The sequence below is a fragment of the Mauremys reevesii genome, linkage group 8, assembly GCF_016161935.1.
Source record: "Mauremys reevesii isolate NIE-2019 linkage group 8, ASM1616193v1, whole genome shotgun sequence".
Taxonomy (NCBI): Eukaryota; Metazoa; Chordata; order Testudines; family Geoemydidae; genus Mauremys; species Mauremys reevesii.
The window spans coordinates 1,564,190-1,581,486 of NC_052630.1; the positions used below are offsets into that span (position 1 = coordinate 1,564,190).

The 17,297-nt window shown below is 61.3% G+C and overlaps 1 protein-coding gene across 7 annotated transcripts in view; it reads left to right on the top strand.

Moving 5' to 3' along the window:
* The window catches only part of RNF44 (ring finger protein 44), a 34,736-nt gene extending 22,320 nt beyond the window's left edge, over positions 1–12,416 (top strand). For 6 of the 7 annotated variants that reach the window (XM_039484399.1, XM_039484398.1, XM_039484397.1 and 3 more), the window contains 10 exons: positions 433–614; positions 1,651–1,870; positions 3,054–3,221; positions 3,591–3,764; positions 5,526–5,687; positions 5,949–6,067; positions 6,253–6,340; positions 6,666–6,787; positions 7,300–7,399; positions 9,132–12,416. In XM_039484399.1, the coding sequence (XP_039340333.1) occupies positions 508–614; positions 1,651–1,870; positions 3,054–3,221; positions 3,591–3,764; positions 5,526–5,687; positions 5,949–6,067; positions 6,253–6,340; positions 6,666–6,787; positions 7,300–7,399; positions 9,132–9,194 (1,323 nt within the window). In that variant the 5' untranslated portion in view covers positions 433–507 and the 3' untranslated portion in view covers positions 9,195–12,416. Of the gene's footprint in view, positions 1–432; positions 615–1,650; positions 1,871–3,053; positions 3,222–3,590; positions 3,765–5,525; positions 5,688–5,948; positions 6,068–6,252; positions 6,341–6,665; positions 6,788–7,299; positions 7,400–9,131 lie in introns of those variants that run through there. The other variant, XM_039484401.1, reaches the window with a different exon arrangement.
* Positions 12,417–17,297: the final 4,881 nt, after the last annotated feature.

The following is a 17,297-nucleotide window of genomic DNA, read 5'->3' on the forward strand; positions in this document are numbered from 1 at the left end:
AGTTCTCCTTGGCACTGCCAGCAGCACTGCTGCTTTCATGCCCACCTCTCCTCCCGTTTCTCCCTCGTCTGCCCCTCCCTTCTGGCCGAGCTCCCCAGTTGCAGGCAGTGGGGGCTGGTCAGTGCACGCGTAACTCTGCCTGTCCTCCCACTGGCTGGGGGTGGGGGCTCCTGTGGGGGTGCCCCTGCGTGTGCACGGCCCCTGCCCTGCACTCCCCACCCCCCGTGTCGGTTTCTTGGCGGGCCGGGGGGGGCAGGTGGAGCAGAGCAGAGCTGCTGGGGATCGTTGGGCAGGGACTCGGGGATCAGGCGGTCTGGGGGCGGGAAGAAGCGGGTCCCACCGGGGCAGAGGCCCGTGGGTGGGAGAGCCCTGGGCAGTGCGCGCCGTGGGGTCTGCAGGGCTGGGGGTTCACTGCCTTCTCGTTCTTGGCAGGCTGTGAGGTGCTGGTGTCGCGTCCCGCTCGGAGCCTGAGGCCCAGCGCGCCCTTCTGCCTCCCCGACGTCACCAATGCGACCATGGGAACTGGCAGTCAATAGGCGGCCTCCCTCTGCCCCCTTCAACCCGCGGCGTTTCTCGGAGGGACCCTGCAGCAGCCCTGAGCACCTCAGGCGAAGGTACAGCCCCTCCCTCACCCGGGAGGTACAGCCCCTCCCCCACCCCCCATACGTGGGTGCAGACTGCAGAGACCACAGCTCCCAGCATGCAGTGTGGCACAGCTGCTCAGGGTCAGGCGGAGCATTGCATGCTGGGATCTGTAGTGTCAAGGGGCAACAACTTCATATTTAAAAAGCTCCGGGCAGGCCAGGCTGCGCTGCGGCTGTCGGCAGTCTCAGCTCCTCGGGCCGGGGTGGTTTGCCTGCCCCTGCCTCCACCCGCTCGCTATTGCCAAAGAAGGGCCTTTCCTTCAGCTTCCTCCATGGGGAGGGCTGGGGCCATGGGCAGGGGCAGCCGCAGGCTTGCCAGGAGAGCTCTGGGGCTGTTGCAGTGAGAGGAAGGGGATCTCCCCTGCCCAGCCAGCAGCTTTTTGGGGTCTTAGTGGGCAGGTCAGGGAGTGATTCGTAACGTACCGGGCACCCCCCTGGCCTCTGGGTGTGTGAACAGCACAGCCACTGAGCGTTGGTGCCCCGGCGACACCCCTGAAACGCTGCCGGCCCACGCCTGAGGAGCCTGGCGGGACAGACTGCAGCACATCGGAGCTCGGGGGCCCAGCTGAGCTCACCTGCTGGGGTAAAGCCAGGCACGACCGGGTGCCCCCGACCCAGTGTATCTGACTCCAGCCAGGCAGGCAAGGCTCCTCCTGCCTGGGGTCGGGGTGCAATAGAGGCGTGTTGGTCGGACCTTGGCACTCACGGGCAGACTCACAGCTCAGCCCCGCGCCCCTCAGGAGCCCTGCCTGGGAGGGTGCTGAGGGGGGACCTCCTATCCCAACTCTCTGCACACCCAGGGGTGCTCTCCTAGCTGGGACTGCTCCGACTCCACGTATCCCATGCAGCACCAGCCCCGCATGGTCGGTGCTGCTGTGGCCTGAGTCCTACCAGCCCTGGCCTCTGCCGTCCCTGTGCGGGGCTGGCCCAGGCACTGCCCTGTCTGTGCCAGCTGCATGGCCCTGAGGTTACTCCTGGTCTGTTCCTTCCCCATGGCGGCCCCCAGCCCCCCGTCCAGGCGTCTGTGGGGACGACGCGACCGACCTCTGCAAACCCTGCTGGCCCAGGATGAGACCTACCTGCACCCTGCCTTCCCCCCGCAGCAGCAGCACCTCCCTGTAGATGAGCCCCGAGCGTACGCTCTCGCCAGCACGCCACCACGAATGCTTCACCCAGCCGCCCACCCGCCCCACCAGAGCCCATTCATGGTGGATCTCCACGAGCAGGTAGGGCAGGGATGGGGACTGTGCTGTCCCCGGGGGGGCAGGGGTTTGGCACTCCCCAGCAGGGAGGAGGCCAGGGTGACATCCCTGCAAAGCCCCTCCCCACAGGCCCATGGCCCAGAGCTCAGCCGTTATCGCCCAGGTGCCAATGCAGGTCCCTGGGGCTGGAGCCAGTGGGTACCAGATGAGTTCTGATGTGCTGCTGTGGCAGCTTTGGCCAGCCCTGCGCAGGTTCCTGGGGTGCCTGCTGGGTACCAAGGACCCGAATGGGCAGAGGCTGAGAGCCTTCACTCCAGCAGGTGAGTCGGAGGCCCGAGGGGAGTTGAGTCCTGGGTCCTGATAAGTGCAGGCGTCCCAGTGCGCCGATCCGGTGTGACTGACACCCCCTCTTCAAGGGGCACCGAGCACCCCCTGCCCTGGCCGGTGGTGGGTGTTTCTCCTCCCCGGAGATTGTGCGTGGCCGTGGGGGCCAGATTAGGGGCCTTTGCCACGCCCCAGCTGCTGTTCAGCAGGAGCTAAACACGGCCAGACTCTGAATTCCTGCGACCATCTGTGTCCAGAGCAGCCGGGTGCCGTGGCAGCGGAGCCTCCCCAGATGTGCCTGGCCCTGCTGCATGTGCACAGGCCTGGAGAGCCCGGCCCTGCCTGGCTTGCCAGCCTGCCTCCCCCTGCGGGAAGGGCTGTGCTCCAGGCTCCTGGGGAGGGTAACCCCCAGGGGCTGTTGGGTGAATGACCCAGGGGGCGATGTCCCCTGATGCCCTGCGGCGCGTCCCCCTCTGCTCACACAGATGCCCAGTGCCAAAGGGTTGGGTGCTCCAGAGAGGCTGTCTCTGTGGGGAGCCCCTCGCCCCACCTCGAGCTGCTCCTGCCAGGGGCCATGCCCGGTCTCTGCCCAGCCAGGGCTGCGTTGGCAAGGTGCTGGGAGCTGCAGGGCTCGGCTCCGGCCTCGTGAAGCAGAGCAGAGGGTGGCACTGCCACCTGGGCGGGGCTGCAGAGCCGTGGGCCGGGGAGGAGGAGCTGGGATTGAGCTGGGGGGGGCTGCTTTCAGGTGGCTGGCTGCAGCTTGGCCAGCCTGTGAGCACACGGCCTCGGGCGATGGCCCCATGGGGCCGTGGGCTCGGCCGTGGCTGGGGCAGGCTGGCGCGAGGAGCCATCTGACGGTGCTTCGTGTGTCTCCCATTTGCAGGTGCACCAGGGCCCCGTCCCCCTCTCCTACACGGTGACCACGGTAACGACGCAGGGCTTTCCTATCCACGCGGGCCAGCACATCCCCGGGTGCAGCGCGCAGCAGCTCCCAGCATGCTCCGTGATGTTCAGCGGGCAGCACTACCCACTCTGCTGCCTCCCGCCCCCTGTGAGTCCGGGTGCCCGCCGCTGCCTCCTGGGGGTCGTGGGGAGCTGGCATCAGGGGCCCATCTCGGGGGCTCTGGGCATGCTGCACCAGGACGTACCATGGGAGAGGGAGCGGGGCCGGGAACCGGCACGGGGGAGCTCCAGACGGCTTGGGGGAGCGAAGGGCTAGTGGCCTGGAGCGGGATACTGCCTGCTTGGGCCCGTGACACCTTTGTCAGCCACGAAACCCTGTGGCTCTTGGCCCCTGTCCCCTCCCCAGCTGGGTGATTGGGGGATGGGGCGCCCCTGGGGCTCTCTGGGCCCCCATTCCTGAGTGTGCGGTGCTGGGCGACTGACCCCACCCGCCCCCACGCTCTCCCTTCCCTCCCAGCTCATCCAGGCATGTGCCATGCAGCAGCTGCCCGTCTCCTACCAGACGTTCCCGCCCATCCTCTCCAGCGACCATTACATCCTGCACCCGCCCCCACCAGTTCCGCCGCACCAGCCCCCACACATGGCCCCCCTCGGCCAGTTCCTGCCACTGCAGGCCCAGCACCCGCGCATGGTGAGTGTGGGGACGGGGCGGGCTGGGCGGGGTCTGCCAGGGGATGGGCTGGCTCCTGGTCAGGGAGCAGAGCTCTCCAGCGTGGCCTGTGGCTATGGGACGGGCTGGGGTGAGACTGTCACGGACTCACAGATCGTGCCCACTCGTGGCCCCATGCGGTCTGTGGGGGGGAGGGGTGCCCCTTTCAGTGCGACAGCCCTTCTCGGGGGGCCACTCTCTCTTGGGGTCAGGTCCCTCCACCTCCTGGAGCCGCACCTCTCTGAGCCTCAGCGCGTCTGTCTGTGCCATGGGCCCCCTCAGGGAGTCCCCTCGCTCTGCCCCCCCCCCCCACACCCCGGGCCTCCTCACCTCCAAAGGGGTTGATGCCCCCTCGCCCTGTTCTCTAGCCCGGAGTGACTCTCAGCCAGCGTAACACAGGAGGTTTATTGAGAGTTGAACCCAGCACAGGAAACTCTCAGGGCCTCAGCCTGGCCTCCCTCAGCCCAGCACATCCCAGTCCCCCTGCAGCCAGGTGGGCATCTGATACCCCCGGCCCCAAGCCCCGCCTCTGTCCATTGTCTTCTCTCCAGGGAAACAGGGTCGTAAACAGGCAGGCCTGGGTCTCCTCTCCTCTCAGCCCCCCTCTGGCTGGAACCGGCTGGTCAGGTCACCGGGGTCCTCTCCCCGCAGCCCATTGTCCCCCACTGGCCAGAACCGGCTGCGACTCCTGAGCTGGGTCTCTGGGTCACCAGGTCACCAGTCGCTGGGGTCTCCATCCTCAGGGCCATCGGCCGGGGTCCCGGGTCCCTCTCCGGTCCTGTGTCCCGACAAACTCCCTCTCCCCTCCCCTCGTTACACCAGTGACACCCGGGGACACTGAGTCCCACCCCCCCCGCCTGCAGCCCCCTGGAAAACCCAAGAACCCCCCCCACTTCGTCACAGAGGCTGCCGGATGGCCTCGCTGGGCAGGGCACTTCCAGCTCCAGCTGCCCCTAGCAAGCTCTGCAAGGCTGGGTGACCTCTGGGTCTGGGCTCACGTTGCCAGGCCCAATGCCCAGGCCACAGCGCTGCAGCCGTGCTCCTGGGATGGACTCGTGCCGTCTGGAGCAGGTGGGAGGGAGGGCCAGCCCCGGGAAGGTGAGGATTCCTGCAGGGCAGCGTCTGTGTGAGCTGCTGATCCCCATGGGGGGTTCACTGGCAGAGCAGAGGGGCCCCCAGTCCCGTGGGCGCAGCAGAGACCCTGGTAACCGAGCTTCCCCCTTCCCCCGGCCCCGTGGGCACAGCAGGGACCGAGCTCCCCCCTTCCCCCGGCCCCGTGGGCACAGCAGGGACCGAGCTCCCCCCGGCCCCGTGGGCACAGCAGGGACCGAGCTCCCCTGGCCCCATGGGCACAGCAGGGACCGAGCTCCCCCACCCAGCCCTGTGGGCACAGTAGGGACCCCGGTAACCGAGCTCCCCCCGGCCCCATGGGCACAGCAGGGGCCCCGGTAACCGAGCTCCCCCCGGCCCCATGGGCACAGCAGGGACTCCAGTAACCTAGCGTCCCCGCCCCCCTGCCCCGTGGGCACAGCAGGGGCCCCGGTAACCGAGCTCCCCATGGGCACAGCAGGGACTCCAGTAACCTAGCTTCCCCGCCCCGTGGGCACAGCAGGGGCCCTGGTAACTGAGCTCCCCATGGGCACAGCAGGGATTCCAGTAACCTAGCTTCCGCCCCGTGGGCACAGCGGGGGCCCCGGTAACCGAGCTCACACTTTCTCTCTCTTCTCTCCCTCCCGCCCCCAGCCTCTGCAGAGGATAGACAATGAAGTGGAGTTGCGAGGGGAGCAGCATCCCATTGGGGGCTTTGCGTACCCGCCCTCTCCCCACGCCCCAGCGCTGTCCCCCTCTGTCCCGCTGCATTACCTCCCCCACGACCCGCTGCACCAGGAGCTGCCATTTGGCGTGGTAAGTCCCCACGTGGGGAGTGGGGTGACTGGGCCGGGGGCAGCCTGCCCCCTCCTGGCTCTGTGCTCGGGGACCGCGGCCACCCCCCCGAGAGAGGAGCTGGGACAGGGCCGTGCTGGTGGGAAGCAGGGTTGTCCTCCTCGCTGGATCCCCTGTGCTGGCTGCCTGGCAGCTGCTCCCCCTCCTCCCGGTCTGCGTGGTGGGGTACAGGCTGGGTGCACCCTGGGGCTGCTCACCTGGCCTTGTGCTCTCTCCCTGCAGCCATACCCGCCCATGATGCCACGGCGACTGAATACCCAGCGATACCGACTGCAGCAGCCACTGCCGCCCCCGCCACCGCCGCCCCCCCCCTACTACCCGAGCTTCCTGCCGTACTTCCTGTGAGTACCCACGGGGGGCTTCTGTGGGGCTGGGTCCCCTGCCACCCCTCAGGCCTCTGCCCCACCGGGGGGCGCCTGCCGGGCTGGGGGCTGTGGGGGTGGGGGGTTGGGTTGTGGTTCCTTGAACACTCCCCCCAACGTGACACGCTGCTCGTGGGTAACTGCCCCGCCCCCTCTCTCCCCAGCTCGATGCTCCCCGTGTCGCCGACAGCCGTGGGGCCCACGCTCAGCCTCGATCTGGATGTGGACGATGTGGAGATGGAGAATTACGAGGTGTGCTGGGATCTGGGAGGGGCGGATTCCAGCGGCAGGGAGCAGAGCTGCTGCCCAGCCCCATAGGCCCGCGCTCCGGGTGCGGGAACAAGGAGACTGCGCCAGGTCTCTTCTGGGCGGGGAGGCGGCTGGGGCGCTCCTGGAGGAGGGGGCTGGAATTTCAGCCGCTCGCTTGCAGTGGGAGTGTGGGGCAGACACTCGGGGAAGGGGTAGGAGCTCTGCTGGGACCCTTCAGGTGGGGGCTGGGGAAGGGGCTGCTGGCTCGGGGACCTGTGGGTGGGGTCTAAAGAGGGAGCTGAGCTCTGGGTCCCCATTCCGCCCCCAGGCGTTATTGAACCTGGCTGAGCGGCTGGGGGAGGCCAAGCCGCGGGGCCTCACCAAAGCAGACATCGAACACCTCCCATCGTACCGCTTCAACCCCGAGAGCCACCAGTCGGAGCAGAGTCTGTGAGTGACGCCGGGGTGCACTGAGCTCCCGGGGGGCCGGGCTCGGGGGGTGGGGGGTGTATCTGAGCTCCCGGGGCCGGGCTTGGGGCCTGGGGGTTTACCTGAGCTCCCGGGGGCTGTGGTCAGGGCGGGGTGTAAGCTCCTGGGGCGCCCGGGGTGGGGAGGGAGTGGGCAGGCGTGGGGTGTGGGGTTACCTGAGCTCCCGGGGGAGGGGCGGGCGTGGGGGTGTACCTGAGCTCCCGGGAGAGGGGCAGGCGTGGGGTGTGGGGTGTACCTGAGCTCCCGGGAGGGGGAGGGCAGGCGTGGGGTGTACCTGAGCTCCCGGGGAGAGGCGGGCGTGGGGTGTGGGGGTGTAGCTGAGGTCCCGCGGGGCGGGGGGTGGGCTCCGGGGGGGCGGGGGCGGGGCTCGGCACGTTGCTCTGCCCCGGCGTGTCCCCGGTGGCGCTGCCAAGCGCAGGGCCGGGGGGCTGCTGGCTGGAGCCGGTGCCTGGTGACGGTTCCCTTCTCCCCAGGTGCGTCGTCTGCTTCAGTGACTTCGAAGCCAGGCAGCTGCTCCGGGTCCTGCCCTGCAACCACGAGTTCCATGCCAAGTGTGTCGACAAATGGTTAAAGGTACCTGCCAAGGCTGGGGGCCTGCAGACACGCAGCAGCTGGGGCTGGGCGTCCGGCCCGGGGGGTGAGCCCGGAGCGGGTTTCAGCAGCTCCCTCTGGTGGTGGGGGGCTGCCCTGTGGCAGCAGAGTGGTGGGGTGGATCACTGGTCTGGGGTGCGCTGCTGCCCCCGATTGCTCTGGGGAAACCCGATGTTCTTGGAGTGTGTCAGTGGCGTGTTTAAACAGCCCTGTCCGCCAGGGCCGTGCGTGCTCCCGTGTGAGGGCACGAAGGGTGGGGCAGGGCGGGCACTACGCCCAGCCCCTGCTGCTGCCCATGCCAGTGAGCCGGGACCGGGCACTACGCCCAGCCCCTGCTGCTGCCCATGCCAGTGAGCCGGGACCGGGCACTACGCCCAGCCCCTGCTGCTGCCCATGCCAGTGAGCCGGGACCGGGCGCGCGTGCGACTTGCTAGTTCTTAGCTCGGGCCAAACGTCTTCAAACCCTGCCAGAGCCTTCAGCCTGGGCCAAACTTGGCTGGTCAGAGAACCCCATAACCTGCCACTCCCCGCCCTGCCCCGCTGGCCGCACGCCATGTGCGCCTCCCCTGCGACAGCCCACGGGGCAAACTGCCTCCTGAGCAGCCGGTCCAGCAGGCTGGCAGGGAGAACAGGGCGCTGAGGCAGGGCCCACGCAGGGTGCCTGGCAGGGGAGCTGGGCACTCCCGCAGTGAGACGCTGCAAAGTCCCCTGAGAGGAGGCCGCCAGGCCGTGCAATCCCGGGCTGGGGAGGAGCAGCCTGCGGGCCTGGCCCGCCATCAGCTCAAGACACCCGTACGGCCTCCGGCACAGGGCCCCTGACACGTCTGTGCTGCCCCTGCACAGCCCAGCCTGCTCCTGCCCACGAGTCAGTGATACTGCTGCGACACGTAGCCATGGCCCTGTTGGGATGTGGGGCCCACCATTGGGGAGGGACGAGATCTGCCCCTCCAGTGGAAAGATCGACGCCGGAAAGCCAAGCTCCGGGGCAGAGCAATGCCAGCACCGTAGTTCCCTGCTGGAGGATCTTGTGGCCAGCAGGGGCTGTGGCCAGGTGGGGCAGACGTGTGGGGAAAGGGTGGGAGCTCCCTTGGACATCCTGGGCAAAGCGGTGGAGAAGGCTGCCGGCCCGTCCGTGCATGGCCCAGAGGGCAGACACTTGGACCAGGCAGTGTATTTCCACCTGCTGCCAGCTGAGTGTCTCCATGTGACAGTCAACCCACGCTCCACCAGGGCACAGGAAGTGTCTGACCACCTGCTCCAGAGGCCTCTGAGATCGGGGAGGCTGCCCGTGGGGTAATCTACCCTTCACAGCTGGGGCAGGTGCCAGGCTTGGGAACACAGTGCTGCCAGCCCTGTGTGCCTGACGCTCCCACGCCCCGGGAGGACAGGGAGCCACCCTGGCATGTACGTTTCCTCACCCTCCCACCTGCCCCCAGCCTGCTTTCAGAGCCCTCGGCTGCACGGGCTGGGAGCTGGGCAGGATGGCAGCTGGCTGGCATGGGGGTGTAGTGTCTACGTACGCGGCCCCGGCTCTCTAAACGCCCCCCGGTGTCGTGGGCTCCCGGCTGCTGCAGCACCGGAAGACCCAGCCCCGTTCTCTGGTGCCGACTGTGGCTGTCTCTTGGCTGGGACACCCTGGAGATGTGCTGCTTCTGCAGGGGGCGCTGGGCTGGGGTAGAGCCGCTGTCTCACTCGCCTCTCCTCCCCCCCACAGGCGAACCGCACGTGCCCGATCTGCCGGGCGGACGCGTCCGAGGTGCACCGGGAGGCCGAGTGAAGCTCTCAGACACTCTGCCGCACAATTCGCTAGAGGAAGAGGACCTTGGGCGGGGGGCCCGGCCGTGTGCTTAGCCCCAAGGCTCTCCTCGGCTGTGGTGAGAATAGAAGGAATCTAGGATCCCGGACACCCCACCTCCTCCCCTGCCTGCGCGGCACGGCCAGGGCCCGGGGCGCTCCCCGTGGCGCCGGGGCTGGCCCCGGAATGGCGCTGGGGGTGTGGGCGGCGGTGCCTCCCCGTGCTCCGCGCACCCCAGAGACGCCGGCCTTGCGCCATCACTTTCAGCTCTTTGTATCTGTTGGGTTTGGGTTTTCTGTTGAGTTTTGGTTTGTGGCTCCATGACCCAGCGCCGGAGCGAGCCTGGCAGGTTTGATCGCACCAGCAGCGCGAAGCAGGAGGGCCAGGCGAGCTGCCCGGGACGGACTGGGCCCTGGCGGGCAGCAGGAGGAAATGGTCAGTGGGGCACCGGGCACAGCAACTCAAGGCATTACCAGGGGCCAGGCCTCTCCCACTTCCCAGTCCAGCCTCCCATGGAGAGCGGGTCGGGCTGGGCCTGGCACTGTCCTGCTGGAGCCCGGACAGGAGGCTCCCCACTGTCTGTATTGGCCTCCCCATGCCGGCTGGCCGGCTGCTCTCCCCAGGCTGAGCTCCAGCAATACTCCTCCGGTGCCATCGCTGACAGGTGGTGGGCAACACCTCCCGGTCCCTGCCAGTGTGCCCGGTGGAGCGCCCAGCCCCGAGGCAGGACCCTGCATGCCACAGGGGCACCTGGCTTTCTAGAAGGCAAATGAGGTGCGTCGAGCCCCCGGTGGGCTGTCCCAGTTTGCAGGGCAGGTGGCCCCGGAGCAGGCTCCTGCCTCATTTTTCGATATTCTCGTGGTGAATTGTAACTGTCCTGTGCAGAGGGTGACGCAGGAGCCCCCCATACTGCCAGCCCCACTCGGCTGCTCTGTGCTGAGCCTTCCGCGAGGATCCCAGCAGGGCTCTGCGCTGGCCGGTGGATGTGGGGGCAGGAGGTGGGTATTGATTTAAGTATCTTCCCTTCCCCCAGCTTGTATCATGGAAAAGCTGAGCGGGTGCTGCCCCTCCCTTCCTCTGCCTCCATCCCCGCCCCGGGAGAACGTGCCCTGGTAATGCCTCTGCATGATGTGTTGCTTGTGCCCTGGGTCTGGTCCTGTGAGTGCACACACGGTGCTGCCCAATCAAAGCAAGGGAGCGGCCAACCCGGGGCCCGAACTGTTTGTCGTGGAAGTTGTGTTGCATGATGTAACGAGAAGGAGCCTCTTCCTGGGGTGTGCTCCGGGTGCAGGGGAGACGGACGCCAGCCCCGTGTAGATGTTCACAATATGCATGCAGCTTGGAACGTGGTATTGACTCGCTGGCCAGCGGGGGCGAGGGGCTCTGTGCTCAGCTGGTTACTGCCAGGCACCGGACTGCACGTGGCCAGCGCCTCAGGAGGACCGTAAGATTTTCAGGACATTTCCCCCCTCCCCCCAAGGTAAACTGAGTCAGGAGGTGCCCAGGGAGGAGGAGCCAGCTTAACCAACAAACACACATGGACGTTCCCTCTCCACCAGCCAGAGGTGAGAAGTGGGGGGGGGTCAGAGACAGGAGTGCCCCCTTCTCATTTTGTGCCCCACCCCTCCCCCGGCTCACTTGTACCTGGGGCGAGGGTTGGCCACGAGCATGGCCCTGGCGCTCTGAGCTTCCCACGGGCAGACTGGGGCTTTGTACCACCCCCCCAGGGAGGAGGGACTGGTCTGCTGCTGGGAAGCCCTGGGCTGGGCCATGGTGGCTGCAGCTAGGGAAGGAAGGGGGTGGGTCAGGGCCATGCACTGGCTCAGCAATACTGTGCCCTGGAGCAGGGGGAAAGGCCAGGGACTGGGCCGGGTCCCTGCAGGCTTTGGCCTTGGGCTGCTCACCAGAGCTCCTGACTTGGGGTGGGGGATCCAGGAAGCCAGACCACCAGGGGTTGGTGTTGGGGGGCTGGTGCTCAGAATCCAGCTGGCAGGGTGTGGGTGGGACGGCCCAGTCCCCCCTCCCGGGTTAGCCCAAGGCAGAGCTGGGAGCCTCCTGCACCATGTGCCTGGGGCACGGGGAGGCCGGACTGTGGCCAAACAGCAGCGTCAGATTGGCAGAAGCGAAGGCCTTTCCTGCCCTCTCAGCTAATAGAATCACGGTATTCTCCAACCGGGGCCCAGCTGCTCCATTATGGACAATCCAGTTTGTCGCGGAAGCTTTTACACTGTTCTGGGAGAGTTGCCCTTCCGGCTGGCTGAGGCACTGGGCTGGCGTTTGCTCTGGGACCAGTGAGCAGCTCCCCTGGCACCTCCTGCGCTCAGGCAAACCGCAGACACCAGCAGCCCCCGTGGGACCAGGTGCCCCAAGCGTGCAGCGCTGGCGCCCTGGCCAGCCCCTCCTCCCCCAGCTTTCAACGTTTTTATTTCATGGACACGACTAACCAAAGGTCTCGATGTACATAGCCGCAGGTGACGTTTCTCTGTGTATAGCCAATCGGAGCAGTGTTGGCACCCACCTGTTTTAAACCCCCCTTTAAAGATGCCTGGTGAAAAGCCTTACGGTTCTTTTGATGGTGACTCGAAAGCTCAGAGCTCGTGTGCTGCAGAATTTATTCCAATGAGCAGCTAACGTCTCACTTAAAAACAGCCCCCCAATTATTTAGGATGTTTGTGATTGCTGATTGCGCTGTAGATACCACTGTTACCAATGAGTTCCTGTGGTGGGGTAGTGGACTGTTTACTGTTCTATTATTCCAGTCCCCAGGCCCTCCAGAGGGAAAGCTCAGCGGCTTCCCTGGATGGTGCTAGGACGTGTGTCTGTGTTAGAAAGTTTTATATATATATATAAATATATATATAATTTTTTTTGCTCTGTTACTTGCACATTTTACAGTTACCTCATTTTCCCATGTATGTATTTGAAAAAAGGCTAATATATAGAGAAAAAGGTTCTTAAAGCTCTAAAAGTGTTTGGTTTTTTCCATTCCATTGGACTCATATTGGTTTTGTAGCATTTAACATACCTAGTTTGTTGTATTATATATATGTGTATTATACGGATTGAAATTTTTAACAGATTTGTACTTTTTTTAAAATGAAAGTTGCTAGTTCGGCTTGATCAAGTAGTGCAATCATTATTTTTTTTAATGTTGTGGCTGATTTTGAGAGGGATATTCACTAATAAATGTATGATGTATACCAACGCGCCGCACCCTGCCTCCCTCTTCTCGCTGCCTCGGGCCAATGCTGGCCCCAGCCTGGGACCCTGGCTGTTCACCCTCTTATCATGGGGGTCAGCACCTGCTCCCCCAGCTGCCAATCACATCATCAAGTAGGGTTAGCCGTGTAGTCTAAGATCTGTATAAGCAAAGAAAAGCCATGGTCTATAACAGACAGAACAAGCATGAGAGTTTTGCATGAGAATACCCACTCTTTCACTGCTCTGCATCATCTGAGAAAGCATGGGTATTCAAAGAAAAGCTCTGCTGCTAAACTCTGTTAGTCTATAAGGTGCCACAGGATTCTTTGTTGCAATCACATCATCCACTTCCTGGCGGCCTGGGCCCTGCACTGAATCTACACCCAGCACACCAGGCAGCATGACCTGGCGCCTACAGGTCCCAGCATGCAATGCTCTAGCTTGAGTCAAGCTTCCCTTCTGCATTGCATGCTGGGCCTGCAGCTTCCAGGCACTGCATCTCCCTATGGCACTGAAAAGGGGAGGGGACAGGGGGCCTGCAAGTGAGTCACGGCTGTATCCCTGTGACTGATGGGAGCAGGCCCTGGGAAGGAGAAGCTCCTGGCTCCTGACTGCTTGAGGTCCGGGGATAAATGAGGTTTGCACAAGCAGGTGAAACAGTGTCCTGGGCTCTGCTCCAGGCTGTCAGAGGCACCTGCCCCTTCAGCGGCATTGGACCTGCAGTCCCCCTCCACCGCAGCTTGCTGCGGCTTTTGTCTTCCTGCTGCAGCAGGAACTAGGAGCCTGTGGGTGGAAATGGACCGAAGCTACTGGCTTCTCTGAGCACCAGGTCAGCTCAGGTACCGCAGGTGAGACAGTTTCACTCTTCCTGGGCTGGGACAGGCCACAGGGGTGGAAGCCTGTTCAGGTTTTTGCCCCCCAATGCTTCCCTGGGGAGGCTGTTCTAGAACTTCACTCCTCTGAGGGTTAGAAACCTTTGTCTAGTTTCAAGTCTAAACTTGATGGCCAGTTGATCTCCATTTGTTCTTGGGCCAGCATTGGCCCTTAGCTTCAATAACTCCTCCCTCCCTCCCTGCTGTATTTATAGAGAGCAACGATCTCCCCTCAGCCTTTGTTCGGTTAGGCCAAGCTCTCCGAGTCTCCTCTCAGAAAGCAGGGTTTCCATTCCCCGGATCATCCTAGTTGCCCTTCTCTGGTCTGTTCCAGTCTGAATTCATCTTTCTTAACAAGGGAGACCAGAACTACGCACACTATTCCCGAAGAGGTCTCACCAATGCCTTGTATAATGGTACTAACACTTCCCATCTCCACTGGAAATACCTCACCTGAGGCATCCTAACCTTCATTAATAGCTGCCTCAGAAGGATTCTCCAGATCCGCTGGCCAGACACCATCAGTAACATCCACCTCTTGGAGAGGACCCATCAACTCCCAGCAGAGGAAGAAATTAGACTATGGAGATCTGTATGAATGATGAATGAATGAGGCATCCTAGGACTGTTAGCTTTTTTTCACATCTGTATCAGCCCCAGCTTATAGCAAAAATTCTTGTTGCTGGTCTAAGTGCATGACCTTACACTGTGCACCATTACATTTATCCTGTTTTTATTACGCCGGGCAGCCAGATCTTCTTGTATGATAGTCCTGTCCTCTTCCAGATTAGCACTAGCTCCCAGCTGTGTCAGCTACAAATTTTATTAGCACCCTCCCACTTTGTGCCAAGGTCATTAATCAAAATGTTAATGAAGATTGGCCCTAAGACACCTCCCTCCAGCCTGACTGTTCACCAGTCAGTATGACTCAGTGTAGTCTCCAGTTCCTTAGCCACCTCCCATTACTCCTTCCCCTGGGCTGGCACTTCTTGCCAGCTACTTCGTCCCTGGCTGCTCCCAGACAGGAAGTCAGCTACCCCTTCAGAGAGGCCAGCCAGCGTACCCCCACCTGCAGCTTCCACTATCAGTCCAGCCCAGGGTCCAGTTTGAGAACAGTGAGATAAGAACGTCCGTAGTGGGTCAGACCAAAGGTCCATCCAGCCCAGTATCTGTCTACCGCCAGTGGCCAATGGCTCAGGTGCCCCAGAGAGAGTGAACCTAACAGGTAATGATCAAGTGATCTCTCTCCTGCTGTCCATCTCCATCCTCTGCAAACAGAGGCTAGGAACACCATTCTTACCCATCCTGGCTAATAGCCATTAATGGACTTAACCTCCATGAATTTATCCAGTTCTCTTTTAAACACTGTTATAGTCCTATCCTTCACAACCTCCTCAGGCAAGGAGTTCCACAAGTTGACTGCACTGTGTGAAGAACAACTTCCTTTTGTTTTAAAGCTGCTTTCTATTAATTTCATTTAGTGACCCCTAGTTCTTGTATTATGGGAATAAGTAAATAACTTTTCATATCTACTTTCTCCACATCACTCATGATTTTATAGACCTCTATCACATCCCCCCTTAGTCTCCTCTTTTCCAAGCTGAAAAGTCCCAGCCTCTTTAATCTCTCCTCATATGGGATCCATTCCAAACCCCTAATCATTTTAGTTGCCCTTCTCTGAACCTTTTCTAGTGCCAGTATAGCTTTTTTTGAGATGATGAGACCACATCGGTACGCAGTATTCAAGATGTGGGCGTACCATGGATTTATATAAGGGCAATAATATATTCTCCATCCGCTTTTTTGACTGCCTCTGCACACTGCTTGGACATCTTCAGAGAACTATCCAGGATGACTCCAAGATCTTTCCTGATTCATTGTAGCTAAATTAGCCCCCATCATATTGTATGTACAGTTGGGGTTATTTTTTCCAATGTGCATTACTTTACATTTATCCACATTAAATTTCATTTGCCATTTTGTTGCCCAATCACTTAGTTTTGTGAGATCTTTTTGAAGTTCTCCACAGACTGCTTTGGTCTTAACTATCTTGAGCAGTTTAGTATCATCTGCAAACTTTACCCCTTTCTCCAAATCATTTATGAATAAGTTGAATAGGATTGGTCCGAGGACTGACCCTTGGAACACCGCTAGTTACCCCTCTCCATTCTGAGAATTTACCATTAATTCGTTCCCTTTTAACCAGTTCTTAATCCATGAAAGGACCTTCCCTCTTATCCCAGGACAGCTTAATTTACATAAGAGCCTTTGGTGAGGGACCTAGTCTAAGGCTTTCTGGAAATCTAAGTACACTATGTCCACCAGATCCCCCTTATCCACAAGTTTGTTGACCCCTTCAAAGAACTCTAATAGATTAGTAAGACATGATTTCCCTTTACAGAAACCATGTTGACTTTTGCCCAACAATTTATATTCTTCTAGGTGTCTGACAAGATGTCCTCCTCCCCAGGCTCAGCCAAAGCTCCAAGGGACTGGCTGGAGGGGCATAGCCCCCCTGTTACCAGCTGGTCACAACATTCACGCCCACCCATTCGACACAGGGAACATCACCCACCTTGAAATGCAGCTTGTGCCAAGCTGGGATCCAGCAGCTGCTGGAGATGCACAGGTGCTATCAACTGCACCTGCCAGATGGCAGCATCCTGTTGTGACATGCTACAGGTTGGCTCTCCAGTGGCCACAAGAGGGCTCCCTAAGGTGACTGAGCACAGGCCCAGTGCCTGGCTGCAGCTGGGCTTTCTCTGCAGGAATTACAGAGTCCCTGAGCTTTGCACCCCAGGCCCGCAGGCATGTGTAGGCAGGGCCGACAAAGCGGGGGGGGAAGCCGGTAGAAATTACCGGGGCCCAGCAGTCTGGAAGGGGGCCCAAGGCCCAGCTTCGTCGGCCCTGTTTTTCACCAGGGCCTGAAGCCGCTCTCGGCAGCCCTGTGTGTAGGAGCGGCTGTAGCTCTTCCTTTAATCCTTGCTGCTCACTTGAGTAACAAGGCAATGAAGATGGGTGTGAGGTGATCTGCCTGGAATCTCATTCTGGCAGGGGAGTTGAGAGTCAAGCAGGACAACGCAGCAGTGTGTGTGTGGGATCTGTGGTTGATACCCCAGCGATAGTACCTGGGGCTACAAAGACCCAGGACAGCACTTCTTCAGTCGAGTTCTTATGTTAAGATGAGCCAGAGAGCTGTGCCCACACTCTGTCAGCAAAAAGGCCAGTAGTTAAGATGCAAGAGTATTTCCAGGCAGCCTGGCTGAGACGCAGCCAAAGAAAGGGGACCAATAAATTCCCTTGCAGGTCTCCGGCTGCCTTCACTTACATAGTTCCCGGTACCTGGGTCCTTCCTGGGGAAAGCAGCACTTTCAGCAGTGGGCTGGTCAAGGGAGAGGGCACTCAGCCAGCAATACCTACAATCAACAGGACAAAGGGGTTAGGCTTCCTTAAAGGGACTAATTAACGCTCCTTGCTCTGCTCTTAACCTGTGGAACTCAAAGTGCCCTTGGGAAAGGGGGCACAGCCAACATGAGGAAGGTAAGTTGCAGTTGTAATGACTCTGGTTAGCACCAGTGCAACAAACTCTCCTGCCTGTTTCTCGTCACGCCAGAGACCTCAAGGTCACCTCCCTTCCTCAGTCCACAACTCCCCCATGCAGACACAAGGCAGCATGACAGGAAGGGGGGAATTCTGCATCCTGACTCAGAGACCTCAGTAACTGACAAACCAACCCTCTTCCTTGTGCAACTTGCTTCCAGCCGTACAGCCCAGTACTAGCTGGAAGGAGGCTGCAGAACAAGGAAGGTGCTTGAATGGATCTACTTCTCTAGGGCTGGTATGATAGAGGAAGGATTCCCCGCACCAGGCAAGTGCAGGCACTACAGCAGAGTGACTAAGATGATGCCTCCCCACAGCTGCCCCCCCCAGACAGCTGACAGTGTTGTCTTTATGCACTGGACAACTCCACAAATATCACCTGGCCAGCCCTAGTTGGTCAGTCCCGACTCTC